Source organism: Coturnix japonica, chromosome 14, assembly GCF_054131305.1.
Source record: "Coturnix japonica strain WE chromosome 14, WE-NBRP24, whole genome shotgun sequence".
Taxonomy (NCBI): Eukaryota; Metazoa; Chordata; class Aves; order Galliformes; family Phasianidae; genus Coturnix; species Coturnix japonica.
In genome coordinates this window covers 10457824-10480717 of record NC_140676.1, presented here as the reverse complement: position 1 = coordinate 10480717, position 22894 = coordinate 10457824, and the positions used below count along the sequence as shown (strand labels likewise).

Genomic DNA, 22894 nt, shown 5'->3' with positions numbered 1-22894 from the left:
CTGGTTCATACTGGCAAATGTGATTCACTTACAATACTGATGGACTGGATGTGAAGCCATTCTCTTGACGTTATTCAGATTTCTTTTAATAAGCTTCATTAAAAAAAAAAAAAAAAGAAAAAGAAAAAGAAAAAAATCAAGGAAGAGATAAATTCAGTTTTTCTTTATTCTACTATATGAACTGTGTACTGAATGATGCAGCAAAGAAGACAGTAAGTCTACAGGGCTGTGTGCAACAAAAGTACTTACCACACCAGCTCCAGTGCTAGTTTGACCACTGCCGAGCCATGGCATAGATGAAGATGGTTGTATCTGACTCACTCCAAAAGATGGTGCAGTTGACTGAGTTAGTGTTGTGGTAGAACCACGAAAGTCAATATCATCAGAACTGTAAGAAAACAGCAGTGTTCTGCTTTAAACAAATGTTTCATTGCCACCGATGCTGTTCACTTATCTCGCTGCTGTCAAAAGCCCGGTGGCAATGGACTACAGGAAGTGAATATAATGAAAACTATAAATGTATAATTTCTTCACTTCTGTTATACACAAAAGCTTCCCTGATGCCCCACAGACATCAGTGTTTAACCTCAGCATATGATTCTAAGATGTTGAATGTATGAGCTCCCTTGAAGAGAATATTGATGTTAAAAATATGGACAGATAGATATTACAGAATCTAGTGTTCTTGACCTGAGCATCTGTATGTGTACCAATTCTGTGCAGTGCATTACAGTGCAGGGAAGTGCTTTCTCTCAGCATGTATGACAGAGGAGATCAGGCCATTGCACTACTAGACATCTAGCATCAGGTACCAGAAATAGGCACAACACAGCAGTGATGCAACTACAAGTGTTTCTGATGTAGAGCTTCTTTTATTAGCTCGTACACCGTGAGACTGTATTTCATTGAGCAGTGCAGACATGCCCCAAATACTCAAATCCCTCACAAACATAGTTTAACCACTTGGAAAACATACCAATGTTCCTTTGCATTCTTCTACTGCTACTCCTTTTGAAAGTAGTCTTAAACGTACCAAAGATTATGCAATTAACATTTTTGTGCACTGGAATTACACATACAGACTCACGGTGAACTTGTTTGCTTACTGTATCCACAGAGAAATAATCCTACCTTTTTGACTCTCTGTCATATTCTTCCCCAATCCATATAAATGACTGAGCAGCCAGGAGAGCTGAAATATCAAGTTCTTGAACATCATGTGTGGATGCCAAAACAATTTCATTGCTGTTAGCCTGTGCAGCACAAATAGAAATTTTATCTCAATTTTAATTAAGATTATTCTTCTAGATTTACTAGTAAAATTTGAGGCTTACCTTATTAACTGCAAATGCCATTATCATATCTGATTCTTTGTGTATTACTTTTGCTTTTCCACCAGGATAGCCAAGATCTGCTTCAACCTACAAAACATTTATGAGAAATTTTACTTAGCATGAAAATCCATTTTGTTGTTGTACATTCAGAGTGCAAAAGTCTACACAAAATTCATGCAAGAAAAGTTCAGTGGCCTCAGCATCGTTTAGGAAGCTAAACTTTAGACTTCTCAGACTCTTTTGTGTTCTAGAAGCCAGACAGTGCGTTTGAGTGTAAGAAACACAAAGTTGTGTGTACGACACTATTTACAAGGTGCTCACTCATCCCAATTAAAGGACATCCAAAGTTAATTCACCGATTAAAAGCCTGCCACACAGACTACACAGAACACGGAGCTTCTGTTAGTCACATTAGAAGAAGAAAAGCCAGTTCCACAGAACTTTTAAGAATGTGCCAGAGGTTTGGGAGAAGGGATACTACCTTGTTTTTGTGATCTTCTGCTACGCAGTTTTGTTTGACCTGCTCCACACGATCTTCTACAGACTACATAACATCACACAGTCACAAACACAAAACACATGCACAAACAAATATAAAAAAAGAATGAAACATTCCAAACTAGATTTTAAAGGCCACTCTGTCAGTAAATGATGACAAATGTATTTTTTACTTTTTCTAAAAGGCACAGGAACTAAGACAGGAATCTAAACAAACTCACTCAAAATGTAATGCCTCCCAGATGGACACAAAATGTATGATATAGTAAATAAATGGAGGAGTAATACACACACAAACTCCATACTTACAGGAAATCTTAAAGACATTAGATAATATATTTATTTCCTATGGTATTTATTTTGGTTAAAAACTACAATTACAACTCATTACAGTTGTAAGTGGTACAATTCATAAAATCCCATATTATATATTACTATATAATATAACTTTTATATGTATATATTACTCATGCATATATACATATACACAAAGTAATAGCTCACTTAAATTTATTTTTCAATATGACAACAAGAAATACATGAAGACAAATTTATTTACTTACTACATTTATTGCAAATGTTCTAATTTTTAGAACCGTTTTCAAATATATAAAGTTAAGGTGAAATATGGCTTGTCTAAAAAGATTTGGTCCAGTTGATATTTCAGTAAACAGTATGATTGTCATGTTGATTTGAAAAAACCACCGACAACACAACACTGTTAAATGAAAAGAAATGAACTGAAATGCCACCAGAAAGGTAAGAAAAATTAGAATATATACTGAGGAGACTGAGGTACAGTTATAACTGAGATTTCTTTAAAAACTACAAAAAAAGGTTGTATTTTTTGCTTACCTCACTTTGCTTTCTTTTCTTTGTGAATATGTATCTGATGAAAGTCTCCTGAAGCAGTTCTTGCTTCACAAGAAAATGCCAAAGCCTTTTTGCTGGAAGAGCTGAATAATCCTTTGATCTGGATGATGGAGGAGGAGAAATAAAAAGGAAACAGCTTCTGTTTAACTACAGGTAGATAACTGCTGTCCCGCCTCAAATCTACTTTAGGTTAAATTTCAGCTTGGAAGCAAACCAACTAAATTTAAAGTTCTAAGATCTTCAAGGTAAATTTTAAGGAATACATTTTTTTTCCCTTGTATTTGTAAGAATATTTTAACAAAATCTTCTATAGCAAAAAATGCAGATTCAATTTAACATTTAGCTGATGTAATTGAAGTTGTATTTTAGTATTTCTAGAAAAGTAAACTACTTTTGAGATGACAAAAAAATCCCTCAAGGGATTTAAAGATACTTGCTAACATCACATATGTCTAAAATGGGAGGATTAACTTTATAAGGACTGTACTACAGCCCTTTCTCTCTCCCTGTTGATGTCTTCATGTATGATACAAGTTTTCTTCTGTTGCTGAAGACAGGGTGGGAGATAGCTGCTACTGAAGGAACAGAAAAGGTTGTTGAATAGGTTCTTTCTGACAAGAACCATTGCCCTCGATCTGTAGTGCTTCAAACTTTGCTCATTCCATCTTACTTTTCTTTCTACAGCTGTGAAAGGTGCAGCAGATTAAGTAAAGGCTGCTGCAAGAGACAGCAGCAAAAGAAGAAGAAATAGTGGGATGTGGGAAAATGGTTTCTGTAAAACACTGGCTATAACTAAGACTTAGCCAAAATTCATTTAGCTGCTTACTATTAAATGGAAATACTCTTTAGTATTTTTGCGGTTAAGGTATATGAAAAAATATATAATTACTTGAATGGTGTGTTTTCAGGTTCAATCATTGCTTTATTGCGGAGAATAGCTGGTCCTGCTCCTACTCCAGGGTCACTAGGATATGTATTGATGTAGTTTGGTGGTGGGCCTTCAAACTGGTCCATTCTATCTTGAAGAATCTGTTCCCAGTGCTCCAAATTTTTTATTACAGCGATGCCTAGTGGTGATGTTACAGGCAGTTCTAAACAGAAATATTAATAAAGGCTTAGAGAAAAAAAAGTCATACGAGTTATAGTGTGTACAAAAAAGTAGAGCGATATAACCATTCAACAGAAAGTTTAGCAAGGAGATGTATTTCTTGACAACTGTCAAAAAGAATGTTTGAATTATGTAAATTTTAAAATAAAAATTAAACATCATATTTAAAAGCAAAGTCTGACAGAATGCCACTTACACGGGGAACTAAAAAGTGAACTAGCATTTAACTTACCATTAAATTCCAGACCAGCAATGGGAAAGAAGTTCTTAACGTTGTGCAGAACTAGTTTTACCATTGTCAGATGCAGAAGAGCCCAGCTATATAAAAATAAGTTACAGTTGTGTTAAAACAACAGCAATATCATTATCTGCAAAAAAGTTTCTTCTCCTTCTACCAACTACACAGATCAGAAAAACAACACAGGGAGGTCACTGAAGTTTCTAAGTTTAACAGACACATATGGCAAGATACATACACTGCAACTGTCAAAAGTAAGGCTCTCTCTGAGGGCTTCCCCCTGTAACAGCAAGTATCCTTTGAACTCTTCCTCTAAAAATATGCATTAGATGCAATAGTAAGACTCTGTGAGATTGCCAATTAAGTACAAGCTCTCCAATGAAATCACAGTGAACACAGATAAGCCATTACTTGAGTTCGGTATTCAGACCAGAAGTTTTCCAGCTGACTCTCACAGATATTAAAAATACAAATATTGTAGAGTATAAGGACTAAAGAGAGAGATGAAAGGTAGAACACACAAAAAAAGCCATCGTTTTATCCTCTACTTTTATAACGCTAAGTTCATTTGCTTTATTCCCTTTTTTCTTGCAACACTTTCTCTGTAAGCTGTGTGTTTAGTCTGCCTCTCATTCAGAAACTAAGTGCTCTGAAACATCATTCTAGAGCTGGCACTGTGGAAGATGATAGTAGGGTACTTCTTGTTTGTTCCCCCACCCATAAAAGCCACACAGCTTTGACTTGCTAAACCCATTCTTTTTTTTCCAGGCAAGTTAGTGGGGAAATGCTTGTTACTGCAATCAAAGTTTGTTGTGCCTGCAGTCTCACTGCTACAAATGCCCCCACCCACTGAACTGTGGCCTGTTCATTCAGCCCAAACTGTGGCCTGTTCAGAGCACCTGTATTTTCTTTAATCCTGAAGAAAAGGTAAGTGTGATATTATTATTCTAAAAGAATGGCTATTTCTTCTAACCTGTAAGAATTTGCATCTTTGTGTTCCTGGATCTGTACATCAGAGAGGAAAGCATCATCCTCTTCCTCATCACTGTGAATGCTTTCATCAGAATCATATATAACGCCACTGTCTGACAGAGGAAGAAATGGCTGCAATGCAAAATAAATTCTGATATAAATGCAGTTTTTATCTTTAGCTTTAGTTGTCATTTATACTCTTTGCTAATGATAACAACATAACATAAACAAAGTTCCCTAAAAGAAACAAGTATCAAGGAGAAAAGCCTTCATCTATTATTTGCAAGAACCGTAGTTTTTAAGTTAGGAAATAGCCCTAAGATAAGTCATAGAGCTCTTCAACTTTTATTAAGATGATAATATTTTGCAGCTTAGTTTGAAGAGCACTCAGAATTTTCATGCTATTTTTGCCCTTTAAAGCTTAAATAAGAAGAAATCTGCTTTTTACAAACTCCAACGTATTTTCCATTTTAAATTACCTTTGCCATAAAATAGTCCCACATGCTGAGTTCTGGAGGGATGAACTTTTCTTTGTAAGAGGGTCTCTCTGCAGGTACAGGTGGTGGCACATTGCTGTCTTTCACAGGCCTGCCAGGCACTAACATTCTCATATTAAAACGGCGACGATGTTTATCCATTTCTTCTGAAGGAAGAGGTGGTGCTAAATTCAGATAATTTGAGAAGCTGATATTAACACAGAACCTTCCAAAGCTGCTGTATTTTACAAGTGAAGTAACTAAAAGCAGTATAATTGATAATAACTTCTACCAACTCAGGGATCAAAGCCAGCCTATATAAGTGAAGTGTAATCATACAGAAAGCTCAGTTAAGATAAATTCAGTAGCTGTGGTAGTTACACATTGTGTATGTAATGAGAAATTCATTTTATTATCTGAATCCAGTTTTTTGGGAGACGTAATTTGAAATAAAAGGCATTTTAAATATTTCTTCTCAAATTAAGAGAAAAATTAATGACTTGTTAATAAATAATTATAGAAAATGTTGCTGAAGCGTAAATTGCACAAGTAGCAGAAGTTGGTCAGAACTCTTGAGGCAGTAAGGAAAATTTGAATAGAGCAACTCTTTTTGACAAATGAAATCTGTTAAGATTTAAAAGATCTTAATAGTTATCAAAATATAACTGCGACGTTTGTTTTCCAAGGAGTTTTTGGGCTGGCAGCACTGAAGATTACACTTACTTTGTTACAGAGGAGCTAAATATTTAAAATCAGTTTGTTTTTTCTTAGAAGCCACTACTAACATTCATCTACACGGCAAGTTTTTACAAACCTTCGTTACCATCCTCTGAAACATCAGAAACTGTAGCAGCTTGTAGGTTAAAGGAAAACAGAATACACGTCCAGTGAAAACATGGCTTATATATGTAAGTTGTTCATAATAACACCTTGTTAAAATAATTGATCATTCCTCATATGATTATTCTCAGATGTCCTTAAGTTATTACATAAAAGAGAAATACATAATGCATTCTTGTGATGGTATATTTCAGAATGTTAACTGACTAGTGGTGGCAGTATGATAAAGTCATCAAGGACGGCAATCATTGTGATTGGAAGATGAGAAGCAGTATTTATATTATACCACCTTAGTACTCCTTTGCTTTGTATTTTAAATATGAAACATCAATTTTCTGCATAAGAATTTTCAAACCTGTAGTTTTTAAAGTCAATGTGCCAGAATTTTCAGAATTAATTCTCTATAAATCCAACGCAATTATAGGGCAAACGGTTTCATTTGGATCTCCTGGGCCTGGATTCAGCCTTTACCTTTCAGTATATGGAAGACATTCTGATCTGTCTGAAAGATCCCTGCTTTTAGATGGAGTTTAGCTGTGTATAAAGCATTTTTCTGTCAGAGGAAGCTGTTACTTCTGGCACATGGTGAAGCTGCATATTGCAGCAGAAACAGTTTCAGAAATACTGTTTCCAAATTACTGTAATCATTATTGTTATACAGTAACACTCATACAGGAAAACATTGGTATTAACACTGTTTTGTTCTAATATTTCGCTAAAAAAGATAATGGTTGAAAACACTGGAAAGTGTTATAAACAAGCATCTAATAGGAGTAATATAAAGAAATATGCTACCTTGAGGATGCTTTCTGACTCAGAATGTCTGAATTAAAATTATGTTGTTATAAAATAATTTTATTTCCCTACTGGCTTAACACCAGATGCGAGTTTGATTTACCAGAGTACTGGCAGTACTGTTGGTATGAATATTAGGACAAGTAATGGTGTATACTGGTAATTCTGAAACGTTTATACTGTGAAATGCATGTGGCATTCCACATGCAAGTTGCTTACAAATTCTGGGGTTTAAGTGCTGCATCACTGCACTAATTTAATCACTACTTGACAAAATTACTCAGTGTGATGGCCATTTGTTAATGATAACATGCTTGATATCTTGCTGTTTAAAGCACTTTGTTTTACCTCTGACTGAGAAATTTTTCATTATTGTTTTACAAAGAAGGAAAGAAGAAAGCTTGTGTTTGGGAAGATATACAAACACATACACTCCAAGTGAACTATGTTGAGTTTAACAATAATTAAATGCAGAGGTCATTCTATCTCTATTCTAAGTGGATACTAAAGAAACAAACAAAAAATCCTCTACCTCAACAACATTATTGTTTTTGTTTTATTTTTATAGGGGGGGACAACAGTCTTGTCACAAAGAAGATGAAATCTGTGTTTATTCTTTTATCTAACAATTACTCAGACAATAGTCTTCAAGTCATGAATTAAAATGAATGCAGCTATCAAAAAGCACAGTTAAACTGTAAATGTCAGATTAAAAAACATCTTGAGTAAAAATGTCTGTAGGGTTTCAATGGAAACTTCAAATCATGCCAGGTGTTATCATAAAGGACAATCATGAGAAAAACTAACATTTCTTTCTGCTTTTTAATTAATATCACCATTTTCTTGCCAGTAGGTACTTAAATTCCATTTTAATTTTTGTTTCCTAATCTTTAAAGAAAAGAAAACTCCCCTACTGGGTTACTAAAAGGTATAAAATGCAAATCTTTAGTATGACCTTTAGGAAACAAAGTACCTGGAATATTTTCTGATTGCCTTCGAGGCTTTACAAGAAGTTTCACTCCTCCGCCAAAAACAGCAGCCCACATCCGGCTGTTCAAAGGATGGGCTGCCAGTCGGAATAACTCATTACATGAATTGGTTGCCAGGGCATGGATCAGGAGACTCAGGTAAACAGCTACAACAGCTTCACAAAGAAGGATGTTTAACTTTGGTTGATCTTCATCCTGAGCTGAACTTAAGAGATTTATAAGTGAACTCACACCTGCAGAGAGAAGAGAAAAAGCACTTCGTTAAATAAGTAGGATTACAAACAAGGAAAAATTCAGTGTTACTTCTCTGTCTCTTATGGTGCACACATACCAACAGCCATTTGAAACTTTATTCTTACATATCATGCATTTATGATTTTTCTTAAGGTCTGGACAAAAGGATTTCTGAATTGTGCTTCAGATTAGTTTGCCTCTCAACCTCCTGCACTGTTGGCCAGAGCTGACCTCACAGTACTGCAACTATGCTAGTACAGAAACGGCTTTGCTCGAGGGTGAGGCAGACCAGAAGAAAACATTTTAGGATGACAAATAATCAGCTTATAGAAATTATCCTGAAGATTCTGATCTCTTCCTCAGATAAGATGTTTGCCATATAAAAAGCTTAGATTTTTGTTTTGATCTGTGAAGAAGCTAATGGTTGTTATGCATGTGAAAGCTAAATTTAAAACATTTATCCATCATCGGTCAACCATCATTTCATCCATATTCAGATGAAAGATTACCATCAAGTTGTACTCTGAGTTATCAAGTTACAGAGCAGTGAAAAAAAATCTGAAATGTGGAACTTTCCAGTCATGTTAAAAGTAACTTATTTTTGTCTCACCTGGCCACTGAGCAGGAGATGAGTTTGGAGTTGCATGCTCTTCAATACTTTCTGTCCTCAGTCTGCGTCGATCACTCAAAAGCAGTCCTTGATAAACCATCCCTGTAAACTGATTTGCTTCTGTTTGGCTGCTAAATACAAATCAATTTTTTTTTTTTTTTCTGATGAGAAAGGATTTTAGAATATTTTTGAAATAAAATATAGTATATAGAAGTGCTTCTCTTGTTAATAAAAAAACACAATATTTAAAATTCAATAGGACTACAATTTCATCTCATTGTATATACTTTTTGAATTAAAACTTGCTATATTTTTACAGCATTCTTCTCCAGTTTGGGTTTGAAATAAGATCTGTCTGAAACCTGACTTCATTTAAGCTCAAATATTTTCCATGCACCCCTACCCAGCAATGGATATACTGTGGAAAACAGCACTCAAATGTTTTTTCAGAAGCATCCTAAGATTGATATCAGATTTTCCTCTTTTCATTGGAAAAAAAAAGATTGTTGTTATTTGACCTGTGTGAAATTGGCATGGATTATCAGAACTAATGTGTGAACTGCATAGTTATCTACGTCACACACAGCAATTGAATCTCTTTGCTTAGACAACAGGCACGAAGAATTTCCATTTTGGATGCACAAAAAATTCTTCAAACGCAGGACTGTAAGAAAGCTTCTATTTGTACCTGTAGCTGTGGCTGTCACACAGTGCTTGGTAAATGGATGCAGAAAGAGAAGCTGCTAAAGAATGAAGAGTGTACACCTAAAATAAAAAGAGCTGGTAAGTTATATGCAATTTATACACAAAAGGTATTTAAGCCACACTTCTTTCTAAACAGGTTTTGAAATGTGTTATGCCAGAATGTCCTAGTTTTAAACCATGTGCAGGAAATAGTAACTAAAAAATTATTCTAATGCAGACCTCTCACAGGGTAGTAGTATACTGAAAAAGTGACTGAATACATCCTGCTTTACTAGCAATTTCTATAGTCTGAATGGTTCCTGGAAACAATATAATATAATGCCATGACTCAGTATAGCAGTATGTGCTTTATATGCATGATATAGAAATTTGTGTAATCATTGTGACTGTTAAATTATTTATAATAGCTCTTTTATCTTACTTATGTGCTTAAAATTTTTCAGGAGTCTCCCAGTAACAGGAATAATACTACTATGAGCTTGCAGTGCAACAGGAACACTCCATTTCTTAAAAAGAGGAAGAAATGCAAGGACTTCTTGGTAACACTGATGGAGGCCAAATTGTGTTGAAAGTGGTACTGCTAACTTAAAAACAGAAATGTTTCTTACTCTGCTCATTTCCATCGCCTCCTACTGTCTCTCTACTTAATAAGATGCCATACCTCAGGTTAAAGATAAAACTTATCTAAATAGTTGTTTACAGTTAAGAAGTGTCAGTTCTTTCTGAATTTCCTTTTAATGGAAAATGTGTGTGGAGTTCTCAGAATAAGAATGATGCTTATGCTATGTGGCATAGTTCAGGATGGAAAAGGAGTCAGCTAATGTAAAAAAGTAAATGATCGTGGGTTACAGTTTACAAACTGATATCTAACTACCAATGGGACATTCTGCTTAGTTTCATAGTTTTGATTTACTTTCATTTACTCAATAGAAATTTAAATGAAATTTGAGAAATATAAATACCGATAAAAATGTACAAACCAATGGTTTAGATTTTTACTAATTAACTATTGTATAATCTCAGGCACTTTGTTTCCCCCATCCCCTCTATTTTATGAACAGAATTTGTTTACCCTAGGATATAGAGCCAGATAAAGTAATTAGTCACAATTACATGGGAATCAGTACAACTGGTAAAATCGACTCTGGAATAAGATTTCTAACTGCTATATAAACAGAAGGTTATAACATACTTTGTATCTTTCCACATCTACTTTCATTCATCTTCCCACCAGATTTGACCAAGATGATGATAGTTCACGTATATGATTGTGATATTTTTGGAGTAACAATTCAGTGCTTTAGTGAACATCTATCTACATTTGGAATAGCTTCTCAAGAATGCCTGAATCATTTGGATGAAAGGGAACTAACCATATTCCAAATGATGCCAGAAATCAAGTGCTTGGTTGACTATCATGTTCAATTCTCTAGATTTTAGAGAGGTCAATATTGCGAAAAGGAAAACACAATTTCAGTGTTTAAACTTAGCATCTTCTATAACTTGTTTTCATTACCTTGACATCTTCAACATTAGGGTGTGGTGGTGATTTCATCTGCACAATTGTGTAAAGAATATCATGGATGTGGTTGTTTAAATAAAGCACAGGATTAGCTATCACAGTTTTTGTGGATGCTATGCTTGCAGATAGCAATGGTAGAGTTGTAGGCAATGGAAGTGGAGACTGAAGCTGTTTTACAGTAGTTTCCTGTTTAAAAGAAAATATTGCACTTAATATGATTGCTTTGAGAAAATAAATAATAAAAGCAGTAATTCTACATCTTTTTTTTTTTTTTTCCTTTTTTTTTTTTTTTTTCCAGGGTTATTTATTCTCTTCTACTGCTGTCTACACCGTACAGACAAGATTTCACAAGGACAGATGTTAAAAGTAAGTGCTTCAGTGATTTATTCCATGTCAGAGTATATGCTCTGGTTAGTCACAAACATTTACTGGGAAATATCTTTCTGTATAAAAACTAATGTAGAAAATACCATAACGTGGTAAAAGGGAGCAGTACACTGACTAAGATTATTCCTTACAGCTCCCTTGCATGAATTTAATTTGTTATATAGATACCCAGAATATCAAAACTATCAAGTCTGTAGTAGATAGATCAATATTTATACATTTACAGCTAGCTTAAACCTGACAGATTCTGAAGAACCAAATAACCAGGATGTGGATACACAGCAAACTAGAATAGTAAGTTCTTGCCTCAAGAACATTAGACTTGCATAGCTTAAGGTACAAATTTAAGCATTTGATAAAACTGACAATCTAGAACTGTTAAGATTTGTAAATAGAAATTAGCTGAACTTGTTTTACCTGCTGTGACTCTTGCAGCAAAAATTTCAGCTCCATTCTTACTGATGCTAAACCACCTCCTTGTGCCCCATGGAGACTACAGTAACTTAGAAATACTCGTAGAAGAGCCTGGTTCTTCTGCAGCCACCACTTTCTTCTTTCAGCGTGTTCTCTTTTTGCTTGTAACCGACGCCTTTCGATCTGGTGCCGTTCATAGGAACCAATGTCTGGCTTATCTATAACATTCTCCTGATCAAGTAGATCCCCGTTTACTTTGGTATATGTTTTACAGTAGTCTTTGCCACCTGCTTCGTGGTTGCATATTTCATGCATGGCAGCAATCTCTTTTTCAAGCCAGTTGTACAGTTGAAACCTGAGCTTTCCTCCATCTACTTCATAACCTGTAGCCAAAGTCCTCAGTTCAGTCATTAGGATCTTCAAACAGGCTCTAAACTTCAGTTGTTCAGCAATAACATCAACCTCAGTGTCTCCAACATCAGAAATCTCTCCATGTGGTGTCTGTGGGACATTAGCATCTGGGGTTTTATCTTGGTCTTCACTCTTGGAAGTAGATTTTGAATTTTTCATAATTATACCAACATCTTTGTCCTCTTCATCTGACTCATTTTTGTCTTCACCCCAATCAAGAGTAAGAGGTTCATCATCAAACTTTACTGCTGGTTGGCTCCAGTCAAATTGTGCTGAAGATTCAGCAGTATCCTTCAAAGCAAAGGATGATGAAATCGGCTTTGACCAGTCTATGTCACCACTTCCAGCACCATCCCTTAAGGCTTTGGAATCTGAAACATCAGCCTGAATTGGAGGACTAGATGCATCTTTCTCTGTAGCTACAGCAGTTTTTTTTCTTACTTTTGGTATTTTGGAAAGAACCTCAAGAGCTAGCACAGGACAACCCACTTTAAAGTGAGCATTTGCAGTAGTGAAGAATAATTTTCTTTCTATAAGATTAATTTTATCAACAAAACTTTTCTCAGTTTTTATGCCTAAGGTGGCCAAAGTCCCTTCTGGTGAGCTGAAGTATCTTCGGATCAGCAAAGGATGGGTCCGAAGATAATTGTAAAAACTGAATACCACAGGATTGCATGACTTGACAATAACTAGGGAATTAAGCAGATAAGATTTTTATTGACAACGGATTTCACTCTCGTGTGCATTATTTTCTGCATTACAAAGATCGTTCAAAATACAAAAACTAAGAGTCTAGTTGCCAAAACAAAGCAAAAGAATGACTTGTTCCCCCCAAAAACATTAAAGATATAAGCTGGATGAGTGGAAACGTATGGAATTCTCACATTTGCTTCATTACTGTTTCACCAGCTAGCCTAAAAGAAGCTGAGAAGTCCAGTCAGGTAGATTTAACTAGGGCAGGGAACATACTACAGAAACCAGTGCATCCACTTCTCCATCATTCAACATTAATCTGGCAAGAGATTGGATAGGAAGCCCTGCTTTTGAAAACTGCTAATTCTGAGAAGCAAGAATGAGAATCTGAAGTTGATTAGAATAAAAATTAGCCACCATTAAGAAGAAGAGAGGTATTATAGGAAAAGAAAGAAAAAGTTAGGCCCTCCAGAGTTTATCTGACATTACAGCTAAGTTCAGTAATGGACACTGGAGAGAAGCCTTCGGAAGAAACTGGAAAAAAATATTTTTGAAGAAGAAATTGAGTGGGTGAGTACTTAAGCCTATTAATGATTCCAGCATAATGGCATCTCAAGAGAAGGCACTACATACATCAACAGATAGTTTTACCCCTTCTCTACTGTGTCATAGAGTTTGATCCAATAGACAAATGTTTTTTCCTTACCTGGGTTTTCATCGTCATCTTTAGGTGTTTGCTCCAATAAAGTGTCCAGTGCTCTAGTGTAATCTTTCATTATCCAGTAAGCAATGCTTCTCAGAAAGGGATCAGAATGCAATTTAGTACAGCTGAACCCAGTACCATCTTTATGGCAACCCAAAATCTTTTCGTAAAGAATGGAGGTGTATGTGACAGAGGTTTCAAACTCTGATTCATATAAGCGAGCAATAACCATAGCTAATTGGATGTCGTCCATTTTCTCCAGGCACACCTGTGATAATAAGAGGGGTGAAAAGGTCTCTTTGTGAGGGAAAGTTTTTTAAATGACAGTGAAGTGAACAGCAATGTATGTTTCTATAAGAGATTTTTTTCCTCATGATATCTGATCTTCAAAGCATATATTAATCTTTGAATCAAAACTATGTTGAGACATATATAAGTGAAGCAGCTTTTAAGGATGCATTTACATAGTTTGGACTAGAAACTGAAATTTAATGTCTCAGAAATCAATACCTCTATAGCATCCTTCAGTGAACCTGCTAGCAAGAAGAATGCAGCTGATTGTTCAAAGCGTTGTTTTCCCAACAGAGCAAAAGCATTTTTTAAAGCAGCTTTTCGCCATCTGTCTTCAGTGAAGTTGTGGCTGAAGAAAGCAGTCATCTTTTCATCATGCTGAGACCTGCACAAAGAAATGCAGTGTACACAGGTTTTTATTACATAGCCTTAGGATACAATCACTTCAACAGCACCAATTAAACTCTAATCCTGAATGAGTTATGTTTTTCATTCCTGGTTCAAATATAATTTAATCCAAGTTATAGTTAGAACTCACCTAAACAGACCCCACACCACTGCCTTTTTCTTCATAGCAAGGTAAAAAAGTGCAGCATCTAGGGCATCATTGTTCCTCTGGAATGAAGCTTTTGCAACCTGTAGTAAGCAAAGCCTACTATTACTACTGAAAATTTAAAGCTTGCTTTGAGCTTGAGAACATATGTTTTCTGCTGGGAGGATGCTCTGAGTGACTGCATTATTTATATAAAGCAACAGTAATTTCTTTCTGAATGACTTGCAGAAATTAATTTATTGACAGGGGACAACAGCTCATTTCACTGTTAATGTTCCTATGGTTCAGAAAAAGCAGCACTACTGCACATATTAATACCCTGCCCCAGAAAGATATTACAACTGCACAAATAAAAATATCTTTCTCAGAAGTGTTACAGTAGCTCATAGTATTAGGCAAAGTTCTTCTCATGATTAATTATTTACAGATTTGCAAGCTAATATGAGTATTTCTTTAGTGCCTGCTTTGGGTGTTCTTCTGTGGAGGACTCGGAGATGTAACCGCATCAGATTTGGCTGACTAATGTAAGTAAGTTTTGCTCTGGGATTCAGCAAACTTTCTGCAGCTTTTTAAAAACTCAGTTTTCCAACAAACGACTTAGAAATTCAGTAAACTATCAAGTACTTCTGTTCCACAAACACTGAGAGGGTACATTATTTGTTGTAATCCAAAGCAAGGAGTAGTAATAAATCAAATCCATCAAACTTGGCAAGAAAGCTGAAATTTTTACTAAAGTAAGAATTTAAATCTCATTTGTACCTACAGGAAACATCATAAAGTAGCATCTGAAATGCATACTGCGTGTTATCTATTATCAGAGCTCCCATAAAAACTGCATGAAAATAAGATCTGTTGCTACTTTGTGTTTGTATCATATAGATTTGCATTTCTTTAAAACAGTACTTTTTGTGACTCTTTAAAAGTCAAATCTGAGCTCACCTGTGGTTCTCCAGTTAGTGTGCCATAATCTAAAAACAACTCAATTTACAAGATGAATTCTTAGTTTTTCTTACTAAGTTTTAGAAATAGTTACTCCTTAATTAAGACCCACATCTGAACTCAAAATATAATTCCCTGTTTAACCTGTTAATATATGCCATCACATATCCAAAAAAAAAAAAAAAAGAAAAAAAAGATTCTTCACAAAATAGGGTAAATCAATGTTAAACATATTATAAAATACAGGGGAAAAGATTAAATGCTTCAAAAATGGCTTTTTCCTAGCTCAAACATATTTCATGATACTTCTGGTTTATAAGCTAGACCTGCTGACATCATCTGACAGTACTGGTGTTTGGAAGCTGGCTATATTAAAAAAATAACTAGTGACACAGCCTCCCAGCTGGGCTGGAGTACAAGAGAATCTGCACAAGTTACCTTTTCTGTTAAGGCATAACTAACAACATATAATTATAATTTATAAGCAGTTAGAATACCTTCTCAATGCATCTTCGGAGTGTGTTGATATTCCTGACCCACCAACCTATACCCATAGCTCTTAATTCAGACCACTGTGGGTCTCCCTTCTGGATAGCAGGGATCATGTTGATTAGCTCCTCCTCAGCCTCAGAATGAAAAGCCCACGCAAAATGACAGGTAGATAGGCCTAAACAGTAACGTAATAAAATCCAGATTAATACTCATTAATAAACAGATAGAATACATCAGAGATGCAAAATTAAACCTCTGCAAAGAGTGTTGGTAGAGAGGGATGTTTATTGACAGGAAGTAGAGATGTTCAAGGTGAAGTCAAAACATCTTGCAGTATATGTCCTCTCTTCAGTGCTTCTAGTCAATGCTTCTTTTCCAGCACCCCATGCAATTACATACTAGTTTTATATGGTGTAAAACAGAAGGAAAAACATGATCTCAGTAGCAAACCCATTTTGGGCCAGAAAGCTTTGTGTACACTGTTGGGGTGGTAACTGATTTTCCTTCCTGTTGTGTATTTCAGAACAACATTTACTCAGATTGAGCAAGAAAAAAAACAACAACCCAACACCTGTGATGAAAATGATAAAATTATCTTAGAGGGGAGATAAAAAACATACTTCTGTAAAGCAATACTTTCATTTCTCCAACATAAACAAAGCAACATATAATACAATCAGTAGGTTATCTGGTTGGGGAAATTAGTCATGCTCAAGTGGAATAGCACAGAATCTGTCTTCTATTCTAGAGCTCTGTGTTTTTTCTACATGCAGTGCATGCAGGGAAACATGCACTTTGTAAATTAAAGGCCTTCAAAGAATAGCTGTTATCCTGTCAGCTCAACTGGATCAACTGAAAGTAATACGACGTTCTAAAAATTACCTTGGTGAAGTAGCTGAACTCGATACAGAGGTGGGAGTGATGTCAGAAGGCAGGTGTGCAAGCGCATAGCCAACAAATATCGTAAACCACATTCATCTAAGGTATCTCTTCCTGTAAAATACAAAACACTGACTTTTTGAATAAGGCAGTGACTACAAAGGACATGTAAATGACTTAAGGGCGTGTATATGGCTTACTGCATGCAGCATATAATGAATGTATATTTCTAAATTTGCTGTATGAAATGAAATACTGTGCATGAAATACAGAGAAATTTCTGTATTTAAGTATTCTTTCCTTTGCCATATCAAATCTGAATACTGATACTAGATTTCAGCTTTGTTATCCCCAAGTACTCAAAGACTAAGTTTGCCTTAGCTGGGAAGACCATGAATGTTAATTCAATAATATGCCAGTTACTAACCTGAGTAATTCTTATCTCTGTTCTCATCTAGTTCAGTGCTTGTTGTGGCCACAGTGTCTGCCAAAGCTACAAGGAACATCTGCTCTAGTCGAGTGAGGCCTGGCAGACTTGAGTGCATCAGGTGGCTGGAAAGGACACTGGCGTGTTCTCGGCCAAAGTAAGTTGGACCATACTGTGAGAGATTAATAACTTTAGATTTACTCTCCCTCTTTTCAGGCTCAAAATCAATGAAGTCATCAGTTGTAACAGGCTGAATCTGAAACAGATCTGAGTACTGGTCCTCTGTCTTTTTTTTAGCATCTTCTTCAGAGCCCTGGGGTATTTTAGAAGTTTCTTCAGAAACGTAAGTTGCATCTTGATCTGCAGCAAGAAGTGCATAAAGTGGCAGTGGAGGAATAGAGTCTATCTCTGTGTAGTCTCTAGTACCGTCTTTTCCAGCTGTGATGGTGTCCTTTGCAGTACTGCCACTTACACTAATGGTGCGAGAAAGGTGGCGTTTAGGACCACTTCCTTCTCCAGCTTCTGTGTCTTTTACTATTGCAACTTCTCCTGCAATACATTTAACTAAATGTGATAGAATGGCTTTGGCTCGGCGAACTTTACCCAGATCCATAAGTTCCAGTAGCTGAGTTGGGTGATACTGAGGGAGAGTAGGTGAAAGAACATGAGCAGCTTCAAAAAGGCCTCCGTCTTGAATTACAGTTGGAGTGCCGAAAACATCATCCACAATACCTGCCCCATCAATTATGCTGGTCTTCTTTGATATCAAGCTTGTTTTAAGTGGATCTTGAGTTGCCAAATCTTCAGAAGTAAAAACATCACTTTCACCATCACCAAACTTGACAGTGTGTTTCCACTGTGCGTAAACATGCATTTCACAGTCCATGCCCACCACCAGTATACCATCTCTCACCCAGGAGAGAGAAACAGGCAGTGAAGGAGTGCCATCTACAGATGATACCAAATCAATTGATCTAAGCAGAACCCACTTTGATTTTATACCTTGTTTTATGCTTCCACCTAGTGGTAAAGTAATAACAGCTACACCCTCTTTGCTGCTTGTTTGATCTGTTACAATCCCTGAAAGTCTCCCATACATGAAGATATTGGCACCAACTCCAACAGTCAATATATGTGAACCATCTTCTTTCGATACCCAATCCAAATGTACCAAATGCTTGATATTGGGGACCAGGTATTTGTCTTTATTCAGACATGCATCTGATTTACTGTAAACAAACAAATTACTATCTACACTGACCCTCGAATCAAGCACACTTCCAACTTTAACTAAATCATCTAGATGAATTGTCTGTTCCAAAACCCACTCTGATCCTCCTGTAGACTCACACTCAAGTATACAAACATGCATGGAAAATTCTTTTGAAACATAACCATTATGCTGCACAGGCTGTTTATAAGCCACTGCAAGACGTCCTGTGTAAGAACAACTAACTGCAACTGGCCTTCCTACTATGGTGACAGTACTGCTGTTGTCTTCTCCTTCATCATTCATTAAAGGCCATTTTCTCCAATGATATGTTTCCCTTTCTTCATTTTTGCTGTTTAGATCAGTCTCTACAGTGCACCTCCAGAAACGCACTCTGTTGTCTGAACATGATGTTACTATCAAATAAGGTGCAAGGCAGACTGGGTATATTGATGAAGAACTCAAGTGACCTGAAATTAGAACAAATGTTATTGCTAATAGTGAGAAAGTGTCAAACACCTATAAAAGACAGCTACAACACTGTAACTACTAACAAAGCACTTTTCAATCTGGTATTATTTCTCTAATTTGGAGTAAGATAAAAACAAATGTTTTAAGACCAGTGCTAGTGTTAGCAGCTTGGATGTTACCAATCATTTGCCAGTTCTAGCACTACTCAAAGAGGATGAAGTTTAACTGAACTAATTTAGAAAATGATTGCTGGAATAATGAGAGGAATATAAAGTCTTAATAAGGACATTAAGATTAGGCTTGTGTAGCCTTCCAAAATGAAACCTAAGGGGAGCAGAATAGTACTTCAAAATATCTTGAAAAGAAGAAGAGAGGCACAAATCAAGGGGACAAGTACAGAAAGTTTAAAAAAAAAAAAAAAGAAAGAAAAAAGAAAAAAAAAAAAGAGCTCATAGATCAATGGTGGCAGGGGACAAAGTGGGTATAAATTGTTCTTTAATAAACTAAGTCTAGGAGTTAAATCTCCAACCATTAGAGCAATTAGTTTTACAAGTAGCTTTGCTTTGGGGGACTTGATACATTTCGAAAAGGGATGATGAGATGTTTCAGATTTGAAAGACATGAATGCAGAGGTGAGAGTGTTTTTAGTTCTGTGTTCCCTGTATTATTTAATCAAGAGAGCCACAGGGTTGGGGTTACTATCCTATAAGCCAGGTGGTAAATCTGTAGATCGTTTAGATAGAAAAATAGTTAAATTTACCTGCTGAAGGAGTTGCTCTTATTACTTCTACACCAACAGGAAGATCCAGTGGTTGGCTGTACACAAGTCTGGAGCTCAGAATGAGTTTACTAGCAGTCTGAAGATTAGCAATTGATGAAGATCGTGGAATGGGACTCACACCAGGTGATAAATCTGGAGAAGAATCTACAGTCTTCTGCTCAGGTACACTAAGCTTATTATCTGATAAAGTAGTTTCAGTTGGTTTTGCTATATTGAAAAAAAGTCATTGAAAACAGTTAAAAATACCCTTGTTTATATGTTAGGGCAAAGCATGAGTATGCTCTAATCACATGTTTTTCTTAGTTATGCTTCAGTTGAGAAGAAAATAATTATATCATATTTTGTCTGCTTTAGTTTCATTACAAATAATTTTATGCTAAGACTACTCATTTTAAGACATCCATAACATTCTGAAATACTGATAGTTTAAAATAAAGAATTCAATGATACATTACTTATCATTTCAATGTATTCTTATATTGTCATTAGTATAGAACACAGCCAATGTTTGCATGGAACTTTACTCCTATTGCCTCTAAAACGGCAAGCTTTAAATTCATGACACATCATGATATTTAAAATAAACATCCATCTATAAGAAAATACTCACCTAAACAGGCTTGCACAGATTTGAGATGAAGATGCCACATCTGAAGCACAGAACAGCCAGTGCTATCTTTTTCAATTACTACCAAGTAGAACTTCTCTGAAAAAGGTGGTGGACGATATCCTGTAATTTAAACACATTAATGAACTATCATGAAGTTCCATTCAACAATTGATTAAAAAAAAAAAACAACACAAAATCTGCAAAAAACAGAAAAGATTTTTCCTCTTTGAAATTGATTACAAAATGCTAAATACTTGTAATAACGTTTAAATCAATATTTTGTTTGCTCAGACTTATAGAAGAATTAGTAAAATAGAGAGACTAATTTACAGCCAGCCTGACAGATATGCCCATTTTATCACTTGTAACTACATATTAATTCAGGAAACATACTTCTGTTCTACTTTGTATGCATTTTAAAAGATACAGCATTTTGAAAAATGGATCTTATCATACAAGTTAAAATTTTTTACTCTAAGCAAACAGAATAACTATATTTAATACTGTTATCATGTAGGTGATGATTTATATAAGCAATGTCAGTCACTCAGTTCAGTGAATTCAACAGATTCTCCTTAAAATTGAATCTAATATGTGCCTGCTAAACTTTAGTACTGTTCAAGAACAGTTTTGGTATCTACTTCGTAGTAATTATTTTTATGCTATACCTTGTGATGGTTGGAAAAATATCTCTGTTTCCTTCCCTTCCACATCTTCTTTTTGTGGTTTGTATCCCAAAATGAAGTCTTCTTGAAAGACATGAAGCAATTGAGTATTTGAGCCACACTGAAACATTGAGCAGTAGTAATGCTTTCAGAATGGTTTAACAACATTTTGTACTAAAATAGTTATTTTGTATAATCAGACTATTGATAAGGAAGGATTGCTTTATAATGATGAAACCAAAATATTTTCTATTAGAAAAACAAAACATTTTCAGCTCTACATTGAAACTAGCATGTTCTAGAACCTATTGTTTCTATGTTCAAGCAATTTTACTGAGATTTACCACACTAGACTAATTCTGTAATAATATTTTTGCTGCAAGTATTTAAAGATGATTTTTATTTCTTTAGATGTTGAATAAATGAGCATAGTAAAATATCATAGACTTCTACTACTCCTCTTCATTGGGAAGATGACTGCAATGAATTAAGAAATCTGCTAAAAAAAAAAAGGTAGGAACCTCAGATACTCCCCCTCTCATATCTTTCTTGCAAACAAAGAAAATGTGTCACCCAAAGAGAATCATGGCAAAATTTTCACATTCCTGAATATCTTCTTTTTCCAGAGATCTGTAGAACAATATCTTCCTCCATACATGCATTTTTAAAATCCTACCAGGATGAAATTAGCCAGAGCTAAGTGATTCAATATAAAGGGTGCATTTCTTAGAGCTTCATCGGATGGCCACTTCAGCCACTTCAGCAGTGGCCAGGAACAAAGGAGGTAGTGAAAGGGTTACACAACATTTGTATTATGGGAAAGTATACAGTCACCACTGTGATCTGATCTCTAAGAAAACTGGATTCAGTGTCTTTTCATAGGAGACATTTTGTAAGCCTGAATTGAAGGTCCCATGTGATTAATACTTAAAAGACCTAGAAACTTTCTGAAGAATAGAGAAATGCTTACTTATATTTGTATAAGATACCTCCTTATCTAAGTAAAACATGATTAAAAAAAAGAAATAGTCACAGGCTACTACCTAAAGAAACCAGCTCAGTAACTTCTATGAGTAAATCTGTTATGCAAAGTTATGATTCATTTTAAAAAGACTTAAGTTCTAGATTTTGTCTTTTGATGTTGCTGTTGTTTGTCCATCTGTTACTCTGAGTTTCCGAAAGTGACTGTTATTTTTTTTCCTTTAAATCATGATGGGGGTAAACCAGTCTTCGGTCAAGTTTATTTTAAACAAGATTCATGCCTAGAAAATACTGTTACACCCTATGGCAATGGACTTTGAGATCCAAGCAGCTGAAAGTTGTCTCCTGAAAGTGTTCTGAAAGGTCCTGAAAGGACCTCAACATTCATGGAAATTCATCACTATCATTATCACCATAAAGAAATGTCATTTTGTTTGTGTCTTTTCAACAGATCAGGTTAATTAGCATACAAAGCTGTTAAACACCTTTATGTGATATCCGAAAGAATTAATTAATTATTTACTTTGTTGGTTATTGCATCAAGTTCAATAATGCATCCAGGTCGAGCAGTAGATTGTTGGCTCACAATGTTAAACACTTCCCCGATAAGTTTCTGAAACAAAGCAAAATGAGATGAGTTAGTAGATTTTTCCTTCAGACAACAGAAATTACAACCATTTACAATAAAATGATTGGTTGTTTTTTTTAAATTAAGACCTTATATATGCAACAGCACAAAACTTGATGTGCAGAAATAAATGAAGACAAACCACTGGAGGAGAAAAAAAAGTTA

The 22894-nt window shown here is 35.4% G+C and overlaps 1 protein-coding gene and 1 long non-coding RNA gene across 9 annotated transcripts in view; one reads left to right on the top strand and one right to left on the bottom strand.

Annotated features, from left to right (window-relative positions):
• The window catches only part of DMXL2 (Dmx like 2), a 45418-nt gene that overhangs the window by 5903 nt on the left and 16621 nt on the right, over positions 1–22894 (bottom strand). For 2 of the 8 annotated variants that reach the window (XM_085515523.1, XM_085515526.1), the window contains 26 exons: positions 22625–22714; positions 21124–21241; positions 20456–20575; positions 19825–20052; positions 17384–19063; positions 16960–17070; positions 16083–16252; positions 14632–14729; positions 14313–14478; positions 13806–14070; positions 11999–13095; positions 11189–11380; positions 9656–9732; positions 8968–9098; positions 8108–8356; positions 6314–6352; positions 5503–5684; positions 5025–5155; positions 4046–4131; positions 3595–3796; positions 2688–2805; positions 1816–1878; positions 1335–1421; positions 1132–1253; positions 250–388; positions 33–93 (listed from right to left, as the gene is read on the bottom strand). In XM_085515523.1, coding sequence (XP_085371649.1) covers positions 33–93; positions 250–388; positions 1132–1253; positions 1335–1421; positions 1816–1878; positions 2688–2805; positions 3595–3796; positions 4046–4131; positions 5025–5155; positions 5503–5684; positions 6314–6352; positions 8108–8356; positions 8968–9098; positions 9656–9732; positions 11189–11380; positions 11999–13095; positions 13806–14070; positions 14313–14478; positions 14632–14729; positions 16083–16252; positions 16960–17070; positions 17384–19063; positions 19825–20052; positions 20456–20575; positions 21124–21241; positions 22625–22714 — 6022 coding nt within the window. The remainder of the gene's footprint in view (positions 1–32; positions 94–249; positions 389–1131; positions 1254–1334; positions 1422–1815; positions 1879–2687; positions 2806–3594; positions 3797–4045; positions 4132–5024; positions 5156–5502; positions 5685–6313; positions 6353–8107; positions 8357–8967; positions 9099–9655; positions 9733–11188; positions 11381–11998; positions 13096–13805; positions 14071–14312; positions 14479–14631; positions 14730–16082; positions 16253–16959; positions 17071–17383; positions 19064–19824; positions 20053–20455; positions 20576–21123; positions 21242–22624; positions 22715–22894) is intronic. The other 6 variants (XM_085515524.1, XM_085515525.1, XM_015872874.3 and 3 more) reach the window with 6 other exon arrangements.
• On the top strand, positions 10115–16960 carry LOC107318721 (uncharacterized). Its single transcript, XR_001557455.3, has 4 exons — positions 10115–10246; positions 11493–11560; positions 15104–15170; positions 16826–16960. It is a non-coding gene; the product is annotated as an uncharacterized LOC107318721 (long non-coding RNA).